The sequence below is a fragment of the Hyperoodon ampullatus genome (assembly GCF_949752795.1).
Source record: "Hyperoodon ampullatus genome assembly, chromosome: 14".
NCBI classification, from domain to species: domain Eukaryota; kingdom Metazoa; phylum Chordata; class Mammalia; order Artiodactyla; family Ziphiidae; genus Hyperoodon; species Hyperoodon ampullatus.
This window is the reverse complement of record NC_136927.1, coordinates 4723899-4743616: the sequence shown is the minus strand read 5'-3', so window position 1 is coordinate 4743616 and position 19718 is coordinate 4723899. Positions and strand designations below refer to the sequence as shown.

The following is a 19718-nucleotide window of genomic DNA, read 5'->3' as shown; positions in this document are numbered from 1 at the left end:
ACTACATGAGATATTCAATACTATTATAGAATAGGCTTTGTGTTAGATGATTTTGCTCAACTGTAGGTTAATGTTAAGTGTTCTGAGCACGTTTAAGGTAGGATAGTCTAAGCTATGATGTTTGGTACGTTAGGTGTACTAAATGCATTTTCAACTTAACGATATGTTCAACTTACAATGGGTTTATTGGAAGGTAGCTCCATTGTAAATGGAGAAAGATATATAGATATATAATGCCTTGGCTACACACTTTAAATGTTTCCTTTCCCTTCTGAAATGATCTCAGCCATCGGGGAAGAAACTCCAGATGAATTCGAGATAAAAGTTTAAATCAACTAGAAGAAAACACTGGAGAATATATTTGTGTGTATGAGTGTGTGTGCTTTTTATTTTTGGTATATGTAATATTGGAGAATACCTTGCTTTGGGAGTTTGGGATTAACATGTACACACTGCTATATTTAAAATGGATAACCAACAAGGACCTACTGTATAGCACAGGGAACTCTGCTCAATATTATGTAACAACCTAAATGGGAAAAGAATTTGAAAAAGAATAGCTATATGTATACGTATAACTGAATCGCTTTGCTGTACACCTAAAAGTTAAAAAAGAAATAAAGAATACCTTGCTGAATACGATACAAAAACAAAAGCCCCTTGGTACTTCCCTGGTGGCCCAGTGGTTAAGACTCCACGCTTCCACTGCAGGGCGCGGCCAAAACAAAACAAAATAAAACAAAACAAAACCCAAAAGCCACAAAAGAAAAGGCTGATAAATGTGTGTACTTCAGAATTTAAAATCTCTGTATGACAAAGACACCATAAACAAAGTTAACAGAGATGTGATCTGTAGGAGAAAATATTTGGAATTTATATCACAGACAAAGGATTAATATCCAGAATAAGATAGAGAATAATTTCTATTTCTTCCTTTTAGAAGTAACAACCTTCCAAGTGTTAGCTAGACACACAGCAGTACAGCCAGAGACTACATTTCCCAGCTCCCCTTGCAGCCAGGTATGGCCATGTGACTAAGTTCTGGCCAATTGGATCTGAGCAGGAAAGACTAAGTGCAACTGAAAAGTTCCATCCTTGAAAGTGAACAGCCTTTCATTTCCTTCTTTCCCCTACTCAGGGGCTGGAAGGTAGTGACCTTGGCGTAAGGGCAACACCCTAGTGCTGTGGCTCCATACTGTGCCCAAAGTGCCGGGGGTGGGGGTGGGGTGCCACAGCAAACTCATGGGGATGCTATGGGATATCTTAAAAATTTGAGAAAACAAAGTAACATCTGTGTTGTACATGAAATGCTAGCTTGAGTTAGTTCACATTTTCAGCCGTTAGATGGAGAAATTCCTGACGTCTCATCTTTGTGAAGATGGATTTAGAAAGCAAGTGCTGCTGGAATGTGGAGCAGGAATGAGAATGGTGGTTGTCAACCTGATTTTAAAGTTTGATAAACTGTGCAGTGTGCAAGGGGCACTAAGTTGTTTGGACACAAATACTTATGAAGTTGTTCAGAGATAATTATTTAATAGATGGGATTATTAGATATTTCTTTTGGCTGAGATGCTCTGTGAAAACAGTTCTAAGTCCCTGAGGGGTGTTGTAATCAGAGAAGGTTTGGAAATTTTTACCGAGTGGTGGAGCAACAAGATAGGAAGGATCTGGGTCTTTGTGAGATCGCATGGATCTCCTGGAGCGGAACTGCCTACCACGCCTGGACTGTCCACCTACCTCTGGACTATCGCATGCGAAAGAAATAAACTTCTTTCCTAATAAAACCATTGTGTTTTGGGGTCTCTCTGTTATAACAGCAGAGCAGACACTGTAGGTGCCCTGCCTGTATCCCCACAGCCCTCCGTGGAGATGGATGGCTTCCTGAGTGTCTGCCTGAGGTGTCCTCTGTAGGTGGGGCTGGGCTGGCCTACGTGTGGGCAGGCTAGAAGGACTAGGGAGTTACTGTCCCAGGAGTAGCTGCTCCTCCATGGGACAATTCTGAGGCGTGTTCTGTGGAGCCTCTCAGATGATCCCCAGTGGGACTGAGCCCCACATGCCCCCCTCTACTCATCAACATCTGCTTTCCTGGCTTTCCTCTCCTTTCTCTCACTCCCCCAATCCCTCACCATGTTTCTTGGGAATCTCTCCCCAAACAAACTACTTACACCAAATCCTTGTCTTGGGGTTCGCTCTTAGGGAGCCTGAACTAAGAGAAGCACCTTAGCCTGTTCCCTAACAAATACATAAAATATGTAAATAAGTACCACAATGCAACAAGAAAATGGTAAACAAATAAAAGTGGCAAAGGATAATTGTAAGCAGTTCACAATAGAGGATAGACAATTGGCCAATAAACACACAAGATGTTCAACATCACTAGAAACCAGCCAGCTGTAGTGAAGACAGCCCAGCACAGCAATTAAGCACACTGATTCTTTAGCCCAATGGCCTGAGTTTGAATCATGGCTCTAATACTTTTTAACTCAATGACCTGAAGGAAAATTATTTAACTTCTCTATGCCTCCATTTCCTCATCTATAAAAGTGGTATTATATTAATAATAGTACTTATCTCATAGAGTTACTATAAAGATTAAATGATAAATATTTTAAAATTTTAAACTAAATAGAACGGTACCTGGAACCCAGTAGGTGCTACATAAGTGTGTGGTGAGCAGATAAATAAAACGCCATTTAGCCCATCAGAATGTACATAGTAAAGGAGCCGATCTGGGAATTCCCTGGTGGTCCAGAGTGCTGTGGCCTGGGGTTCTACCCCTGGTCAGGGAACTAAGATCCCACAAGTCTCATGGCAGGGCCAAAAAAAAAAAAAAAAAAATGCAGAAGCCGATCTATCAAATGTTGTTAAGAAACAGGCTCCCTCAGACATTTGTAGTGCAAGGGCAATTTAGTATTTATTAAAATTAAAAATGCCTATATATTCTGTGGCCCAGAAATTCTACTTCCTGTAGCTGTCCTAGAGAAATACACCTACTTGTGTGTAATGAAGTTCATGAAGGTATTTTCACTTCAGCACAGTTTGTAATAGCAAAATGTGAAATTAACCTAAATGTTTAGTAATAGGACCATTATATTAAAGGTCGCAAACTGGTGGCCCTTAGGCTAGATTTGTCCTGAAGGTATGTTGTGCTTAGCCTGAATACTGTTTTAAAATCTTGAATTAGTTGCCAACATTAAAAAATTTGATTTATGTCATAAAAATCCAGGTTTTCAAATACTCTTAAAACACTGGAATTCAAGTTAACAATCCTTTGGTCTGCATAAATAGCTACTTCTGCTTCGAACAAAACACACCTGCTCCACTTTGTCACTTTACTGATTTGTTACCTGCATATCCCCTGTAGGCACTAGAGTTTGGGACCCTGGCAGATGAGTTATGGCTCAGCTAAACAATGAATTGCACATAATGAGGTAAATACGATATAGCAAATATATACGTATTGGTGTGGAAGGATCACCAAGACGTATTTTGGGGAAAATAAAAAGAAAGCAAGATGTAGAGCCATTATGTATAAGATAATGCTATTTCAGTAAACAAAAAAATTATAAATGTGTATGTACAATCTAGAATGTAAACTATGAAGTTCAGGGGTTTTTCTGTTTTATTGCTATGTTCCCAGTGCCTAAAACAGTGCCTAGCATATACTGTGTACTCAATACATATTTGTTTAATAAGTACATATGTAAAAATGTATAAAAGAGTTGTGGAAGATACACACTAAACAAGTGATTAATCCTGCCAAGGGACTGAGATTTGGGAGGGGTGATGGTCAAGGGAGGTTTCTGGTTTTGTTTTGTATAGTTTGACTCTTTTACAAGGAGAACACAAGATTGTATCACTTGCATACATTTTAAGAAACGAAAGAAAAGCAGTCCAGCGCAAAATACCACAGGTAATCAAACGAAGATTTAAAGTTAGGCTCAAATCAAACTATCCAGAGAAAAAAATGAATGGGGTTAAAACTAAAATTCGGCATTTATGAGTGAGGAAAGCTAATCAAAATACTTAACCACCGGCTCAGAATTAACCAGCAGGGTGAGGAGTCAGCTGGAGACACTGATGAAGTCCAGCCACTCTGCATACGTGATGAGGCTCCATCCATAACCACAGTCCTCCCTGGTGGTATCACATTTTCTGATTTGGGGGTTTTGTTTTTCAACTCTGTGTCCACAAGTTCGTGAAGGCCTTTCACACAATGTACCAGAAAGTGCCCAGCTTGGTAAGTTTTTTAAAAAGGAAAAAAAAAAAAAAAAAAAAGAATTGAAGCTGTAAGCTGGGTAGGTAGCAAAGGCCGGAAAAGAGAAGCGCTTTAATGCCAGTGTTTGGAGATCACAGACATTTCCCCTCAAAAGGAGGATAGGCCTGGCTCAGTTACAGACAGGTTTTCAGAGGCATCGAGAATAGACTGGTCTCAGCGGATTCAGAGGCGTTCAGGGTAAAAGGGACACCCCACAGGGGACTTGTCAATGCTATGTTTGGAAGCAGCTTTTCTCACTCCAGGTTCAACTATCATTAAACAGCCTTCCTTCTTATCCTCTAGGTTTGGAGTCAAACAATCGTCATGCTCCCAGGGGCAGGATGTTCAGAGGCGTTCTGAGACAGCTGGAGCAAAGACACTGGAACGGTTCAGACAGGTCCCAACGGTGTGACTGGCAGAAAGCAAAGCGAACTCTGTCCACCACTAAGACACAGGGTATGAGCCCCTAGGTGTGCCTGCCCTGCGGTGCCCGGGGTCCCTGCTCGGCTGGGAGCCGAGCCATGACTGGGCTCTACACAGGCCGGTGGGCGGCTCGGTCCGCTTCACAACAGCGGCGTCCTCGCCCGCACCAGGCCTGGGACAGCCTCTTTGTAAGATTTCTGGCAACGGCTCTATAAAGTTGGACCTCCCAGCCGTCAGACTTGACCACATTCTGGAGGAGCCAAGGCGGGAAGCGAAAGATTACTCCGAGGGTGCAGAACACAAGCGGCAGCCCCGCCCCACCGGCTGTCCGCACGCACTTCCGTCGGAAGTCGGCCTGGCCGACGGCGTCTCGTGATGACGTCACGGCTCCGCCGGAAGTCTGGGGAAGCGCCCTAAAGGCGCCGACCAGGTGCTGCTGGCGGTAGACAGGTCTCGGCGGTAAGTCCGCCTCCGTTGGGCTCTTAGACACCCGGGCTGGCAAAGGGCCCTTCGTCTCCCTGTCTGACCCGCCCTTCCCCCTTGTGTATGGAGCTGCAGCCCCACCTCCACCCCTCCCGGCGCACAGACACCCCCAGTGTCCCCTCCGATCTTTCTGCACCCTCCATCCCCCCAACCCCGGTTTCGGCTCCCGGGGAAAGCTCCGGCCAGGCCCACCCGCTGGGATCTTCGGACGGAGAGTAGCCTCGGGAATGCTCTTCTGTCAGGTCCCCAGCGCGGGCTCCTCAGGTATAGGGATAAACACCGAGATCCAAGGCTCCCGGGTTATTTCTTCCCAATGAGCTTTTTGTCTAGAAATCTTACAGCCCCGTTCACCCTGCGGGGTCTCAACATCCCTTGTCTTCCAAATTCTTTTACACGATGTATTCCGCCCCTGACTCCTAGCCTGTCATATTATGTGAGGGTTGAATTGATGTCTCTGCAGCCAGATCCAGCTTCCTAGAGGAGCCATGTCTCCTGCAGCTTTGGGTGCCACCTGTTGTGCCAGGCGCACGCCGCTGAACAAGAGGAGATGCCGTTTGGATTCTCCGTGAATGTTCGGAGGAGGAACGCCAGAGCTGCCGGCTGAAAGCTATCCAAACAAAAGAAATATGTAGGCTGGGGACCCTGAATCACCTCGTGAGAATTGCTGCTCTTTGTTTCCTCTGTCTTATCTCGTCAGGAGCTTCTAGTTTGGTTATCTTAATTGAAAGTTCTGCCCAGAACCATATCTGCCAAGGCCAATAGTAGCCGTTTCCAGTTTCTTAATACAGGCCTGTGTGTCGACTCTGGTCCCCCTGGGTGATCCCTGATTGTTGTGGTCACTGTCCTGGAGGGATCTTCATAGGACAGCATGCCTGATCCTGGCTGGGGGCCCCTGACTGCCTCTGGTGGATGCTTGTTCCAAGGGCAATGCCAGCAGATTCTTTTGGGTACATTCATATCAATGTCATTGTGAATATTTATATTCAGGGGAGTAAAAGACGGATTTATCGTTGTGGGAGGGAAGGGGGTGCATGTTGCATATTCTTCCCCACTTATTTTGGGATTTGCAGGCAGGAGATGCCACAAGGCAGACCACAGTGGTTTGATTAGGAAACTTTTGAAGGGTGACCAGATGGGAAGCCCCACTGAGAGGCAATTTGCGCTTGAAGGATGAAGAATTCTGCTTGGAGTCACTTAGGGAATTGATGTCTGAGAATATGTGTTGGACTATATCCCTCAGTAATAGTCACACTCCTTCTGTTCCTTTGTAGCCCCAGGATGGACTTTCTGGTTCTCTTCTTGTTCTACTTGGCTTTTGTGCTGATTGGTGTTGTTACGATCTGCATCTGCTCGAAAACCCATTGCTTGAAAGGCCTGGTCAGCAGAGGAGCACAGGTAACAGTGATGGTTGGAGACCACGGGATTTTGAATACCACCAGTCTAAAAGGCTCACCAGTTTTCTGCCAGAACAAAAAAGAGATGCCATTTTTTATTCGTTCGTTCACTTGTTCTTTCATTTATGGCACTTGCGGAATATTCGAAAGTCTCTCTCTCTGTTTTTGTTACTGTTGAAAGTAATCTTTTTTTAAAAAATTATTTAATTTATTTATTTTCCCTTTTTTTGGACTGTGTCGGGTCTTAGTTGCAGCACACAGGATCTTTGTTGAGGTATGCGGGACCTCTTCATTCCGGTGCTTGGGTTTCTCTCTAGTTGCGGCGCTCAGACTTCTCTCTAGTTGTGGTGCATGGGTTTTCTCTGACTAGTCGTGGCACGCGAGCTCCAGAGCATGTGGGCTCTGTAGTTTGCAGCACACAGGCTCTCTCGTTGAGGCTCGTGTGCTCAATAGTTGTGGCACGTGGGCATATGGGATGTTAGTTCCCCGATCAGGTATTGAACCCGCATCCCCTGCATTGGAAGGTGGATTCTTTACCACTGAACCACCAGGGAAGTCCCGAAAGTAATCTTTTGATGATGCTTTAAGAGAAGATAGCATTCTCAAGGTTGGCTGTTTTTCTCTAGAGTTGATGCCTGTAATCGGGCATGGATGTGAGCAAGTGTCTGCCTGGAGGGGCCTGATGGGTGAAACTGGGGGTAGTGTGAGTAGAAAGCTGAACATCGGGCTGCCCACACTCCTCCAGGGATCAAAGTGATTAGAATTGGGGTGAGCGGCCTTGGGAAGGGGTTGGCCTGGTGGCGGGACCTGGGCTAATGCTCTGTGATCTGGAGGTGGACTCTGGAACCTAGGGTTGAACCCAAGGCAGGGAAAGGCTACATTAACAGTTCACATCAGCATTACCTGATCCGGCCCCTCTGCTCACCTCTCTTTGCCTGAAGACCCCGACTTAGTGCCTTGTTTGGGGTCAGGATGGAAATGGAGGAGTTGACATCATAGGAAGGCCAGCTGAGGGAAGCCCTCCTCTTTATTCTCACTTAAATCTCTTCTCTGCTCACATGCAGAAACATGCCGTAATATCCCCAATATTGCTGGCTGAAAGTGAAGCATCTAATTTGTTTAGGAGTGGGGAGAAAGAGAAATGAAACTGAACCTTCCTCTTTTCTTTTGTTTCAGATAATTTCGTATATAATTCCAGAATGCCTTCGGAGAGCCATGCTAAGATGGCTTCATTACCTCTTCCATACACGGTATTTATATTTCAGAGTTTAAGTATTATCTTCTTTTCTGTTTCGATTGTTAACTGTTGCTGTCCTCTAGCTCTAGGAGGTTCCTTGTTTGTTTCCAGCATGATACAGGGAGGCATGCTGGAGGGATCGAGTCCTGGGTTCAGAACCTCGACTGACAGATAATCTGCCTTTTATCTCTGGGGTTTTGACATATCAAATTTTAAGTATCAGTACTTAAAGAACGGGAAAGTATTGACATGCATTTCTGTAAAAAGAAATATGTACTGATACTGAGACCTCAGTTCCCAACAAAGGTGATGATGATAATAGATAACATTTATTGAGTACTTACTATGTGGTAGGCACTAGGTGAAATGTTTCACATGATTTCTAATGTAATTCTTACTGTTGTCTCAAACCCAAAGGAAGTGGTTGTCCGTTGGTTCACCTTCTGTAGTGTGGTGTGATTTTTTCACAGAGAAGCCCCTGTGAATAAGTCATGTACCTGTGTCCTTTCAGAAACCACACCTTTGTTATCCTGCATCTCATCTTGGAAGGAATGGTTTATACTGAATACACCTGGGAAATATTTGGCCTCTGTCAAGAGCTGGAGTTCTCCTTGAATTACCTTTTTCTGCCTTATCTGCTGCTGATTGTAAACCTGGTTTTTTTTGCCCTAAGTTGTGAAACAAACCCTGGTAAGTTGAGGCTCTTAGTGTAGAAAATGGTGACAGCTCAACTGTCTGTCTCACTGACCGTGCTGCAAACAAGCAGTGATCCCTCCAAGGGCTTTGCAAAAAATTGGGTATGTAGGGTTCGCATGATCTTTCAGTTTTGAATGTTTTCTAGGTTTATTTTTTTCTTCTTTGTCCCACAGATTATTTAGAACTATTTAAACATTATCACTTAACTGTGTTATATACAGAGCTTGCAGTCTATATGAAACTGTTTCTTTTAAAGTTGTTACTGATATTTGCATTATGCCCAGGCATGTGGTCAGTTTCTGTAAATGATCCATGTGTTCTTGAAAAGAGTATTATATTTTCTAGTTCTTGGGCACAGGCAACCATATAAGTCCATTAGATCAAGATGTTAATTACGTTCTGATTTTTTATATTCATGCTTATATTTTTGTTTGATTACTGAGAGCGGTATGTGATCTCATTCTGTTGGTAGATTTGACAGATATTTTCCTTCACATATTTTGAAGCTATTATATGTGTGTGTGTGTGTACAGTAGTTATATATACTCATATTAGATGTATTCAAGTTTAGAATTAGTATTATCTCTTGAATCTTTTTTCAAAGTACAGTGAGCCCCTTTGTTACTAGTAATACTCCTGGCTCTCAAGTCTCCTTTGTCTGATACTCATATTTATTATTACACTGTTTTTAGATATATACTTGCTAGGTATTTTTTTTCCCATCCACTTATTTTAATAAATTAAATTTATTTGTTTATTTATTTATTTAAAATTTTTGGCTGTGTTGGGTCTTCATTGCTGCGCGCGGGCTTTCTCTAGTTGCGGCGAGCGGGGGCCACTCTTCGCTGTGGTGCACGGGCTTCTCATTGTGGTGGCTTCTCTTGTGGCAGAGCACAGGCTCTAGCTGTGCATGGCTCAGTAGTTGTGGCGCACGGGCTTAGTTACTCCGCAGCATGTGGGATCTTCCCCCACCAGGGCTCGAACCCGTGTCTCCTGCATTGGCAGGTGGATTCTTAACCACTGCACCACCAGGGAAGTCCCCAACCACTTATTTTAATCTTTTCTATCCTTGAAGGACCAAATGTCCATTAATTAATGAACAGATAAATAAAATGCGATATACCTATTCGATGGAATGTTATTCAACCATAAGGAGGAATGAAGTACTTATACATCCTATAACATGGGTGAACCTTGGAAGCATTATGCTCAATGGAAGAAGCCAGATACAAAAGACCACATATTGTATGATTCCATTTATATGAAGTATCCAAAAAAGGCAAATCCATAGAGACAGAAAATAGATTAGTGGTTGCCAGGGATTGTGGGATTAGAGAAATGGAGAATGACTGCTGAAAGGATTTCTTTTTGGGGTGATGAAAATGTTCTAAAGTTAATTGTAGCAGTGGTTGTACAACTCTGTGACTATAAAAACCACTGAATGGGGGCTTCCCTGTGGGCGCAGGGGTTAAGAACCCGCCTGCCAATGCAGGGGACATGGGTTTGAGCCGTGGTCCGGGAAGACCCCACATGCCGTGGAGAAACTAAGCCTGTGCGCCACAACTACTGAGCCTGTGCTCTAGAGCCCGCGAGCCACAACTACTGAGCCCACATGCCACAACTACTGAGCCCGCACGCCGCAACTACTGAGCCCGCATGCCACAACTACTGAGCCCGTGCGCCACAACTACTGAAGCCCGTGCACCTAGAGCCCGTGCTCTGCTACAAGAGAAGCCACCGCAATGAGAAGCCTGGGCACCTCAACGAAGAGTAGCCCCTGCTCACCACAACTGGAGAAAGCCTGCGCGCAGCAATGAAGACCCAATGCAGCCAAAAATAAATAATAAATAAGTTAATTAATTTTTAAAAAAACCATTGGATGATACACTTTAAATGGGTGAATTGGGTTTATGAACTATACCTCAAAGCTGTTAATTTAAAAAATAAATTATTTGGAATATTAAATACAGCAGTTTTAGTTGTGCTTTGCCAGGACAGATTGCGTGAACATCTGGTCCACTGTATTGCTCGAAACTGACACTTGTCCCTCCTTTTTTCAGGTACCATAACAAAAGCAAATGAATTACTCTTTCTTCAAGTTTATGAATTTGATGAAGGGATGTTCCCAAAGAACGTGAGGTGTTCTACTTGTGATTTAAGGAAACCAGCGCGATCCAAGCACTGCAGTAAGTCTGGTTCTGGCCCTTCCAGCTCTGCCCTCGCACAGTGGACAAGTGGGCTTCATCTGTAAGGGAATGTTACATAAATCTAGAAGCAGGGCCATTTGACCTCCAGACATGAGGTGGCCTCTGCTGGTAGGGGATAGTTAGATAGTGGTTTCTTTGAGATGCGTAGAGGTAAGGTCTTGTGTTCTCCTGTAGTGGGTAACCTTCAGCTCTGGGTAAAACAGCCCTTCCTTTGCCACATGGCAGTGCTTGCTGCTCAAGAGATGTTTCTGTAGGATGTTGTGTTTGCAGACTTCAGTCCTGGCAGAGCCTACTCTTCTGGGCAGTGGCCAAGATTTCTAGATTAGTGCTGTCTAACAAAAATATAATGTGAGCCACCAATGTGATTTAAAATTTTCTAGTAGGCATGTTGCGAAAGTAAAAAGAAATGGGAAAAATTTATTTTAATTATATGTCACTTAAGATATCTAAAATACCATTTTAACATGTAATCAGTATAAAAATATCATTCATGGATTTTTTAATATTCTCTTTTCATACTAGTTCCTTGCAATTCTGTGTGTTTTACATTTACAGTTCATCTCAATCAATAGATACTAAATTTTTATTGGAAATTCTTGATCTGTATTTAGATTTCATAAAATTTATAGTTGGAAGAGCTGATTCACATACCGAAGCTATTCTAGACATTCTTAAAAGTTTTTCAATGACTGAATCAGTATCAAAACATCATTTTTCTTGGGACTTCCCTGGTGGCACAGTGGTTAAGAATCCGCCTGCCAATGCAGGGGATACGGGCTCGAGCCCTGGTCCAGAAATATCCCACACACCGCAGAGCAGCTAAGCCCATGTGCCACAACTACTGAGCCTGTGCTCTAGGGCCTGCGAGCCACAACTGCTGAGCCTGTGTGCCACAACTACTGAAGCCCACGCACCTAGAGCCCGTGCTCTGCAACAAGAGAAGCCATAGCAAGGGAAGCCCGCGCACCGCAACGAAGAGTAGCCTCCACTCACCACCACTAGAGAAAGCCCGTGCGCAGCAACGAAGACCCAACGCAGCCTAAATAAATAAATAAATAAATAAACAAACAAACAAACAAACAAACCAGCATTTTTCTTTAATATCCATATCTATATTGACATAATGGTTTGTCTTTATCAGAAGAATTGATTTGACTTTAAAGCAAAAGCATCAGTTTCAAAATTATGTCTGTCCAAGTTAATAAGTTCACTATTTTGTCATCTCAGCATTATTCACATTGATCTCAAAGGAGCAATGCATAATTGAAAAACAGCTGTGAATTTATCAATATCAACAAAGTATTCTTTGAAGTTTCTCTTGTAGCCACATTTCAAGTGCTCATTACTCACATGTGGCTACTGTATTGTCCCCTTCGGTTCTGAAAGCTTGGTGACAGCAGCTGCCATTGACACTACCAGCTCATACTGCTAGTGTCAGTGTGTGAAACTCTCAGTAGGAGTGCACGGTGTCGTTACCAAGGATCAACGCAGGGTTGTGGCTCCCCCATTTCTGTGCAGGTGTGTGTAACCGCTGTGTGCACCGCTTTGACCATCACTGTGTGTGGGTGAACAACTGCATCGGGGCCTGGAACATCAGGTACTTCCTCTTCTACCTCTTGACGTTGACGGCCTCGGCTGCCACCATGGCTGTGGTGAGCACCGTGTTTCTAGTCCAGCTGGTGATGATGTCGGACTTGTACCTGGAGACTTACGTCAATGACTTTGGACACTTGCAGGTGGTTGACACTGTCTTTGTTATTCAGGTAATTAATATTCAGGTAATTATGTTGTGGGCTGTATGTTTCTGACTTCAGGTTTCAAAATCGGAAAAAGGGCATTTGTTTTCTGAGTCAAAACAAGAAGGCATTCCTTTTTTTAAAAAATTGATATATAATTTTAAAAAATCAATATATAATTCACACACCATAAAATTCACCCTTTTAAAGTATACAGTTCAGTGGTTTTAATATATTCACAGAACCACGTAACCATCACCACAATCTAATTTCAGAACATCTCATCATTTGCAAAAAAAACATATCTATTAGCAGTCACTCCCCATTCCCTTTTTCCCCAGACCCAGGCAGCCACCAGTTTACTTTCTGTCTTTATGGGTTTGCCTTTTCTGGTCATTTCACATAAATGGAATCATACTATATGTAGCCTTTTGAGCTGGTTTCTTTCACTTAGCATAATATGTTCAAAGCTCATTTATGTTGTAGCATGAATCAGTGCTTCATTCCTTTTTATGGCTAAATAACATTCTGTTGTAATCATTTGAGGAACCACCAGACTGATTTCCAAAACATTTGCATCATTTACATTCCCACCAGCAATCTATGAAGGTTCTAATTTCTCCACATTCTTAACAATACTTGTTATTATCTTTTTTTTTATTATAGCCATATAGTGGGTATGAAGTGATATCTTACTGTGGTTTGATTTGCATTTACCCTAATGACTAATGATATTGAGTATCTTTTCATGTGCTTATTGGCCATTAGTATATCTTCTTTGGAGAAGAAAGTTTAAGGAAGAAGCAGCTCATTTTTATTTGGGTTGTCTTTTATGCTTGTGTTGCAAGAGTTCTTTTTTATATTCTGGACACTTGACTCTAATCAGATACATGATGTGCAAATATTTTCTTCCATTCCGTTGGTTGTCTTTTCACTTTTTTGATAGTTTTCTTTGAAGCACAGAAGTTTTAAATTTTGATGTTCAATTTATTTTTTTCTTTCGTTGCTTCGGCTGTAGTGTCATAGCTAAGAAATCATTGCTTAATCCAAGATCATGAAGATTTACACTTAAGTATTCTTTAAAGTATTTTATAATTCTAGCTCTTACATTTAGGTCTTTGATCATTTTGAGTTTTTTTTTTTTTTTTTGCTGTATGCGGGCCTCTCACTGTTGTGGCCTCTCCTGTTGCGGAGCACACTCTCAACCACTGCGCCACCACGGAAGCCCCAACTTTATTCTTTAGTTTGTGGATATCCAGTTGTTCCAGCATCATTCATTCATTCATTCATTCATTTATATTTTTGGCTGCGTTGGGTCTTCGTTGCTGCACATGGGCTTTCTCTATTTGCAGCAAGCGAGGGCTACTCTTTGTTGTGGTACACGGGCTTCTAATTACGGTGGCTTCTCGTTGCAGAGCATGGGCTCTAGGTGCACAGGCTCAGTAACTGTGGTGCACGGGCTTAGTTGCTCCACGGCATGTGGGATCTTCCCAGACCAGGGCTCGAACCTGTGTCCCCTGCATTGGCAGGCAGACTGTTAACCACTGTGCCACCAGGGTAGTCCCCCAACATCATTTATTGAAAAGACTATTCTTTGCCCATTAATTTACCATAATGTAAAAGTCAAAGCCATTCTTTAAAAACTCATTTGATTGCTAAAAGATTTCTATTTCATTTATTGGAAATGGCTTATGAGCAGTCTTTTTTGGGGTAACTGCCTAATTCTCCTTGAGTGTTTTTTTCCTTTTGTTTCAAAGAAAATAAAATGAGCAAGTGGGACGTATTAAATGAATGCAAGGTTGGTTCAATATTGGGAAATTTATTAGTATCTTATACAGCATTATTAAGTATTAGGAACAATGATATGATTATTTCTCTAGATGCTGAAAAGCCTGTCAAAAAATTCAATACCCATTATAATAAAAGCACTTAGAAAATAGGAATTGAAGGATAGTGTGTTAATATGATAAAATACACACATAGTCCTAAAGCCTGCATCTTTTTTTTTAACTCTTATTTTAAAATAATGATAGATTTACAGGAGGTTACAGGAATCCTGTGCACCCCTAAGCTCCTCTCCCCATGCCAGAATCCCTATGCAAGCACAGCACAAAAGCAAGAAATTGACATTGGCACAGTCCACAGTGCCAGTTATATATGTGTTCGTTTGTGTTGTGTGTGTAGCTCTGTGCAGTTTGTCACATGTGTAGCTGTGCGTAATTGCCACCACAACTAAGGTGCTCTTCTGTCCATCACCACAGACTCCCTGTGTTATCCCTGATACCCACATCCTCCTCCCCACATCCCTAATGCCCGGCCACCACTCATCTGTTTTCTATCTCTGTTATTATGTTATTTATTGTTACATACATGGAATCCTACAGTAGCATTTTGTGATTGGTTTTTTTCACTCAGCACAGTTTCCTTGAGATTCATCCTAGTGGTTGCACGTATCAGTAGTTCATTCATTCTTACTGCCGTATAGTTTTCCATGGTGAGAATGGATCACAGTTTGTTTAATGAGTTAACCTTTGAATGACATTTGGGTAATTTCCAGTGTTTGGCTATCACTAATGAGGCTGCTGTGAACATTGGTTTAGAAGCTGCTGTGTGAAAAGAAGTCTTCAGTGTGATTGTTGGGTTGTATGGTAAGTCCGTTCTAAGTTGTTTTTTTTTTTTTTTTTTTTTGTGGTACGCGGGCCTCTCACTTTTGTGGCCTCTCCCGTTGTGGAGCACAGGCTCCGGACGCACAGGCCCAGCGGCCATGGCTCACGGGCCCAGCCGCTCCGCGGCATGTGGGATCTTCCCAGACCAGGGCACGAACCCGTGTCCCCTGCATCGGCAGGCGGACTCTCAACCACTGCGCCAGCAGGGAAGCCCCATTTTTAGTTTTGAAAAGGAGAACCACGCTGTTTTGCAGAGTGCTTGTACCTTTCTACATTCTCCTCCCCAGAGACGGGGGAGTAAGTGTTTTCTCTGCATCTTTGCCAGGTTTATCATTATCACTGATTTTCACTTCAGCTGTTCTCAAAGGTATGTCATGATACCTCCTTGTTGTTTTAACCTTGAGTAGTTTTATTCTCAAGTTTTTTCCCAATTATGTAAATTTGTAATCATACTGAAAAGTTAAAAGAATAACAGAGTGACTACCTATATACCTTCCACCTAGATTTTAAAATTGTTAACATTTTAATCTGTTCTCTTTCTATGCATGTGTATATATTTCTCTGTATTATTAGAAATAAGTTGGAGACGATGTTGCTTCACCCCTAAATACCTGAGCATGCATTTTTTCAGAATGTCAACATTCTCATACGTATCTACAATTCTATTATCCCATGTAAGAAAAGTAATAATAAATCTATATACTCTCTAGTCCGTATTCAGGTCTCCCCATTGTTTCAGATATATCTTTTATAGCTCTTTTATTTCCTTGAACCAGATTCCATTTTATAGTTATGCATTACATTTGAATATTATGTCCTTTTATTCTAAAATAACGCCCCTGCTTTTTTTCCATTAAATTGACATTTAGTAGTCTAGTTATCTTTTAAAATGTCCCATGTTCTAGATTTTTCTTTTCCTAATTGTCATGTAATTTTTCTCTCTTCTTTATATTAGTTTAAACTGGAAGTTAGTTCTAGAGCCTTGATTAGATTCAAGTTAAATATTTTTGGCAAAAATGCTTCCTAGGTAGGGATGTGTATTTCATAGTGCATCCCATCAGGTGACATAGGAGCAGTGAAGCCCAGGTTGATTCATTGGTTTAAGGAGGTGACCACCAGTTCTCTCCACTCGTGAAGTGCATTTTCCCCTTTGCAATGGGTAATCTTGTGTATATGGTTTTGTTTTTGTATTTAGGACTTTCTTTAGGATAGATTTCCAACAACATAAATACTGGGTCAAAGATTGACAACATTTATAAGTCTTTCGATATTTATATATGTTGTCAAATTGCTTTTTAAAACCTGTGGTTAGAGCAGTGTGTAAGTATTCCTTTCACTGCATCAGACCAGGCATTGATGATGCCTGGGATGGGAAGTGCTTCTAGTTTGCCAGAATATGGTTTACCCTTTTTTACAAATTACATTTCTTTCATTACGTTTGATTACTTTCCTTGTCTGTCAGTCATTTGTATATCTTTTTGTGTGAATTCTGCCCTTTAATTGTTTACCTATTTGCTATGAGAATAACTTTTGATTTGAGGTCTTTGGATAATAATGATAGTTCATTCTTGTTATATTTGTTTTCTGTTTATGTGTCTCATTTTTTGTTGTTTAAAAAGCCTTAGACATTCTTCCTCATCGAATCTGTCTCTTTTCTTTGTAACTTCAGTTAGCAAGTCTCGACCATCGGGAGTTTTGATGGAGTTTTGATAAGTATCTACTTCTTTTCTGCTAACTTTCAAAAATATTGAACTCTTTCAGAATTCTTTGTCTATCATAAAAACGAACTTATAGAAATTCAAGTAGTCCAGAACTTTTAGGGGTGGGGGGAGGTGGGAGAAATAAGTGAAGGTAGTTATTCCAGTTGAAAGATGAATAAGTCCTGGGAATGTAATGTACAGCATGGTGACTGTAATTAACAATACTGTATTGTACATTTGAAAGTTGCCAGGAGAGTAACTCATAAAGGTTCTCAACACACACACAGACACAAATTGTAACTGTGAGGTGACAGATGTGTTAACTAACGTTATTGTAATCATTTCATTATATAATATATATAATCATTATGTTGTACATTACATGCACCTTAAACTTTCATAATGTTACATGTCAATTATATCTCTATAAAGCCGGGAGGGGGGGAGAAGAAAATTTAAAACATCTTGGACAAAAATAAAATATAAACTGGGAATTATTCCCCTCCCCTCCCAACAGTTTCATTCTCCAGAGACAACCACTTTTATAGTTTGGTGTACATTTCAGGCTTTTTTGCTATGTTTATTTATATGGCCATACACTTTCATCGAGTTAGTTTTGTTTTTGCACAAATAGGATTCCATTGTGATTTTTGCATTTTGTCTTTCTTGTTGGGCAATATATTACCAACATCTTTTCCAAATTAGTATATACACACTGACCTAATTTAAAGGCTCCTTGTTGTTCCATAGTATGACTATCCCAGAGTTTTACTCTTCCTCCTGGATGGACATTTAACTTGTTTCTTTTGGGAAGAGGGGCTGTTAAAATCAGTGCTATAGTGAATACCCTTGTACATGTATTTCTGTGGTTGTATTGTTTTCAGAGAGAGATTGATCTCTTCTGTCCGTCTGGACTTTATGTTGATGCATGAACTGAGATCTACATTCATTTCTCTGTTTATTTTCTGAAGAGCTAACTGGCATCATCTCCTGAGTGTCCTTCCCCTTTTCCTTCAATGCACACACTTAATTTATCCCATATGAAATTCTTCCTGGGTTGTTTGTCAGTGCTGTTTTTGGTTCTGATTTTTGTGTTCAGTGGGTCAGATGTGTATGGAGGTGGGGGAGCTGGGAAGGCAGTTCTGAAGTGTATATGGATGTGACCATGGCCGGTAGTTCCTGACCCCGACTCGTGTCACAGCCCAGCTGCCTAACGTGCTGCTTCTTCTTTGCCCCCAGTACCTGTTCCTGACCTTCCCGAGGATTGTCTTCCTGTTGGGCTTTGTTGTGGTGCTGAGCTTCCTCCTGGGGAGCTACCTGTGCTTCTGTCTGTACCTGGCCGCTACCAACCAGACCACTAACGAGTGGTACAGAGGTGCCCGAGCCTGGTGCCAGCATTGCCCCCACGTGGCCTGGCCCCCATCAGCAGAGCCCCAGGTTTACCGGAACATTCACTCCCGTGGGCTTTGGAGCAACCTTCGCGAGATCTTTCTACCTGCTGTTGCACATTATGAGAGAAAGAAGAAATAAGAATGGGAAGAGTGTTACTGCCTTTTAAATATAGTATATGTTTATTTATACATATGGATACTTTCTTTTTAAAAAAATTTTTATTTATTTATTTGGTTGCGTTGGGTCTTCGTTACTGCACGTGGGCTTTCTCTAGTTGCGTCGAGCGGTGGCTTCTCTTATTGCGGAGCACGGGCTCTAGGCGCGCGGGCTTCAGTAGTTGCGGCTCGTGGGCTCTAGAGTGCAGGCTCAGTACTTGTGGCGCACGGGCTTAGTTGCTCCGTGGCATGTGGGATCATCCCGGACCAGGGCTCGAACCCGTGTCCCCTGCACTGGCAGGCGGATTCTTAACCACTGCACCACCAGGGAAGTCCTGGATACTTACTTTCTAAGCATTGGTTTATTTCTTTTTTCCTGGTTTCCGCTGTGTTTATGAATTGGTTCTCAGTAGCTAAGGAAGGGAAGGGAAAACTAGTGTTTACTGAGTGCCTAAGCCTTGCCAGGTGCCATGCTAATAAACCCTGGGGCAGAAATACCCCTTGCTCATCCTCTGTTCATTCAGCCGGCTGGAGTGGAGCATCTCTGAAGTCCTGGTGCCAAGGGGCTCAAAGGTGAATTCCCAGAGGTTCCAGTTGACCTTGGTCTCCCACTGGGCTCCTGGACAGGAGGGGCCTTATGGCTGTGTCCCCTGATATGCAGGAGGGTCTCCGTGACTTGAAGTTGTCCCAGCTGCACCCTCTTTAATGTCCTTTCCATCTTTCCCTGGGAAAGGCCTTGGCTTTTTTCATCTCCTTGACCACACCCAGCATCCTCTCCTAGGCCCACCCTCAGGCCAGTATGGACCTTTTACAGAAGGCTCATTCCTGTGGCCTCTGGCCTGCCCTCCACTGGCCTCTTGTGGCCACATTCAAGTCATTTCTGCCGTTTTTAAAATCCCAGGCTAACCCCGCTGTTCATTCATTGCAGAGAGATGAATGCAGAAAAAGAGATTCACAGAAAGTGCTGAGGGTTTTGAGGTTTTGAGGTCTTAGAGGTCAAGCGCAGGAGACCTGATTCCTATGGCCCTCCCAGGCTAGGCGGGGCCCATCTGGAGGGGGCTGGGGAATAGGGACTCGCAGGTAGGCAGGCATCATTTGTCGTCGCAGCCCCGAGTTCAGACTAGATATAACGTTAAAGATGAACGGCTGGGGCCTGAGCCACAGCCCTGCACCACAACCCTATCCTTGGAAAAGCTCCATGAAATCACATGTGTAGGCTTTGAACGCCGCGCAGAGAAAGCAAGGGGAGATCCGGGCGGGCCTTGCGGGGCTGGGGGGCGCGCACAAGACCTAGAGTGCGTTCTCTGGTGTATGTGGCCCCCAGCTCGGCCGCTCGGGACCCGCTCGGCGGTCGCGGGGCCCAGGGGCGGG

General features: G+C 42.7%; 1 protein-coding gene across 2 annotated transcripts; it reads left to right on the top strand.

Annotated features, from left to right (window-relative positions):
• Positions 1-6435: 6435 nt before the first annotated feature.
• On the top strand, positions 6436-18380 carry ZDHHC4 (zDHHC palmitoyltransferase 4; the record flags this gene model as incomplete). 2 transcript variants are annotated; one of them, XM_079718823.1, is made up of 6 exons in its annotated part: positions 6436-6559; positions 7735-7808; positions 8307-8485; positions 10552-10677; positions 12217-12461; positions 18040-18380. In XM_079718823.1, 6 exons carry the CDS (start codon positions 6443-6445, stop codon positions 18328-18330), a joined length of 1032 nt encoding a protein of 343 aa, XP_079574949.1. In that variant the 3' UTR covers positions 18331-18380. The 2 variants fall into 2 exon arrangements, with proteins under 2 accessions (XP_079574949.1, XP_079574950.1); XM_079718824.1 differs by having other exon boundaries at positions 6443-6559; positions 10552-10725.
• Between the last annotated feature and the right edge of the window lie 1338 nt (positions 18381-19718).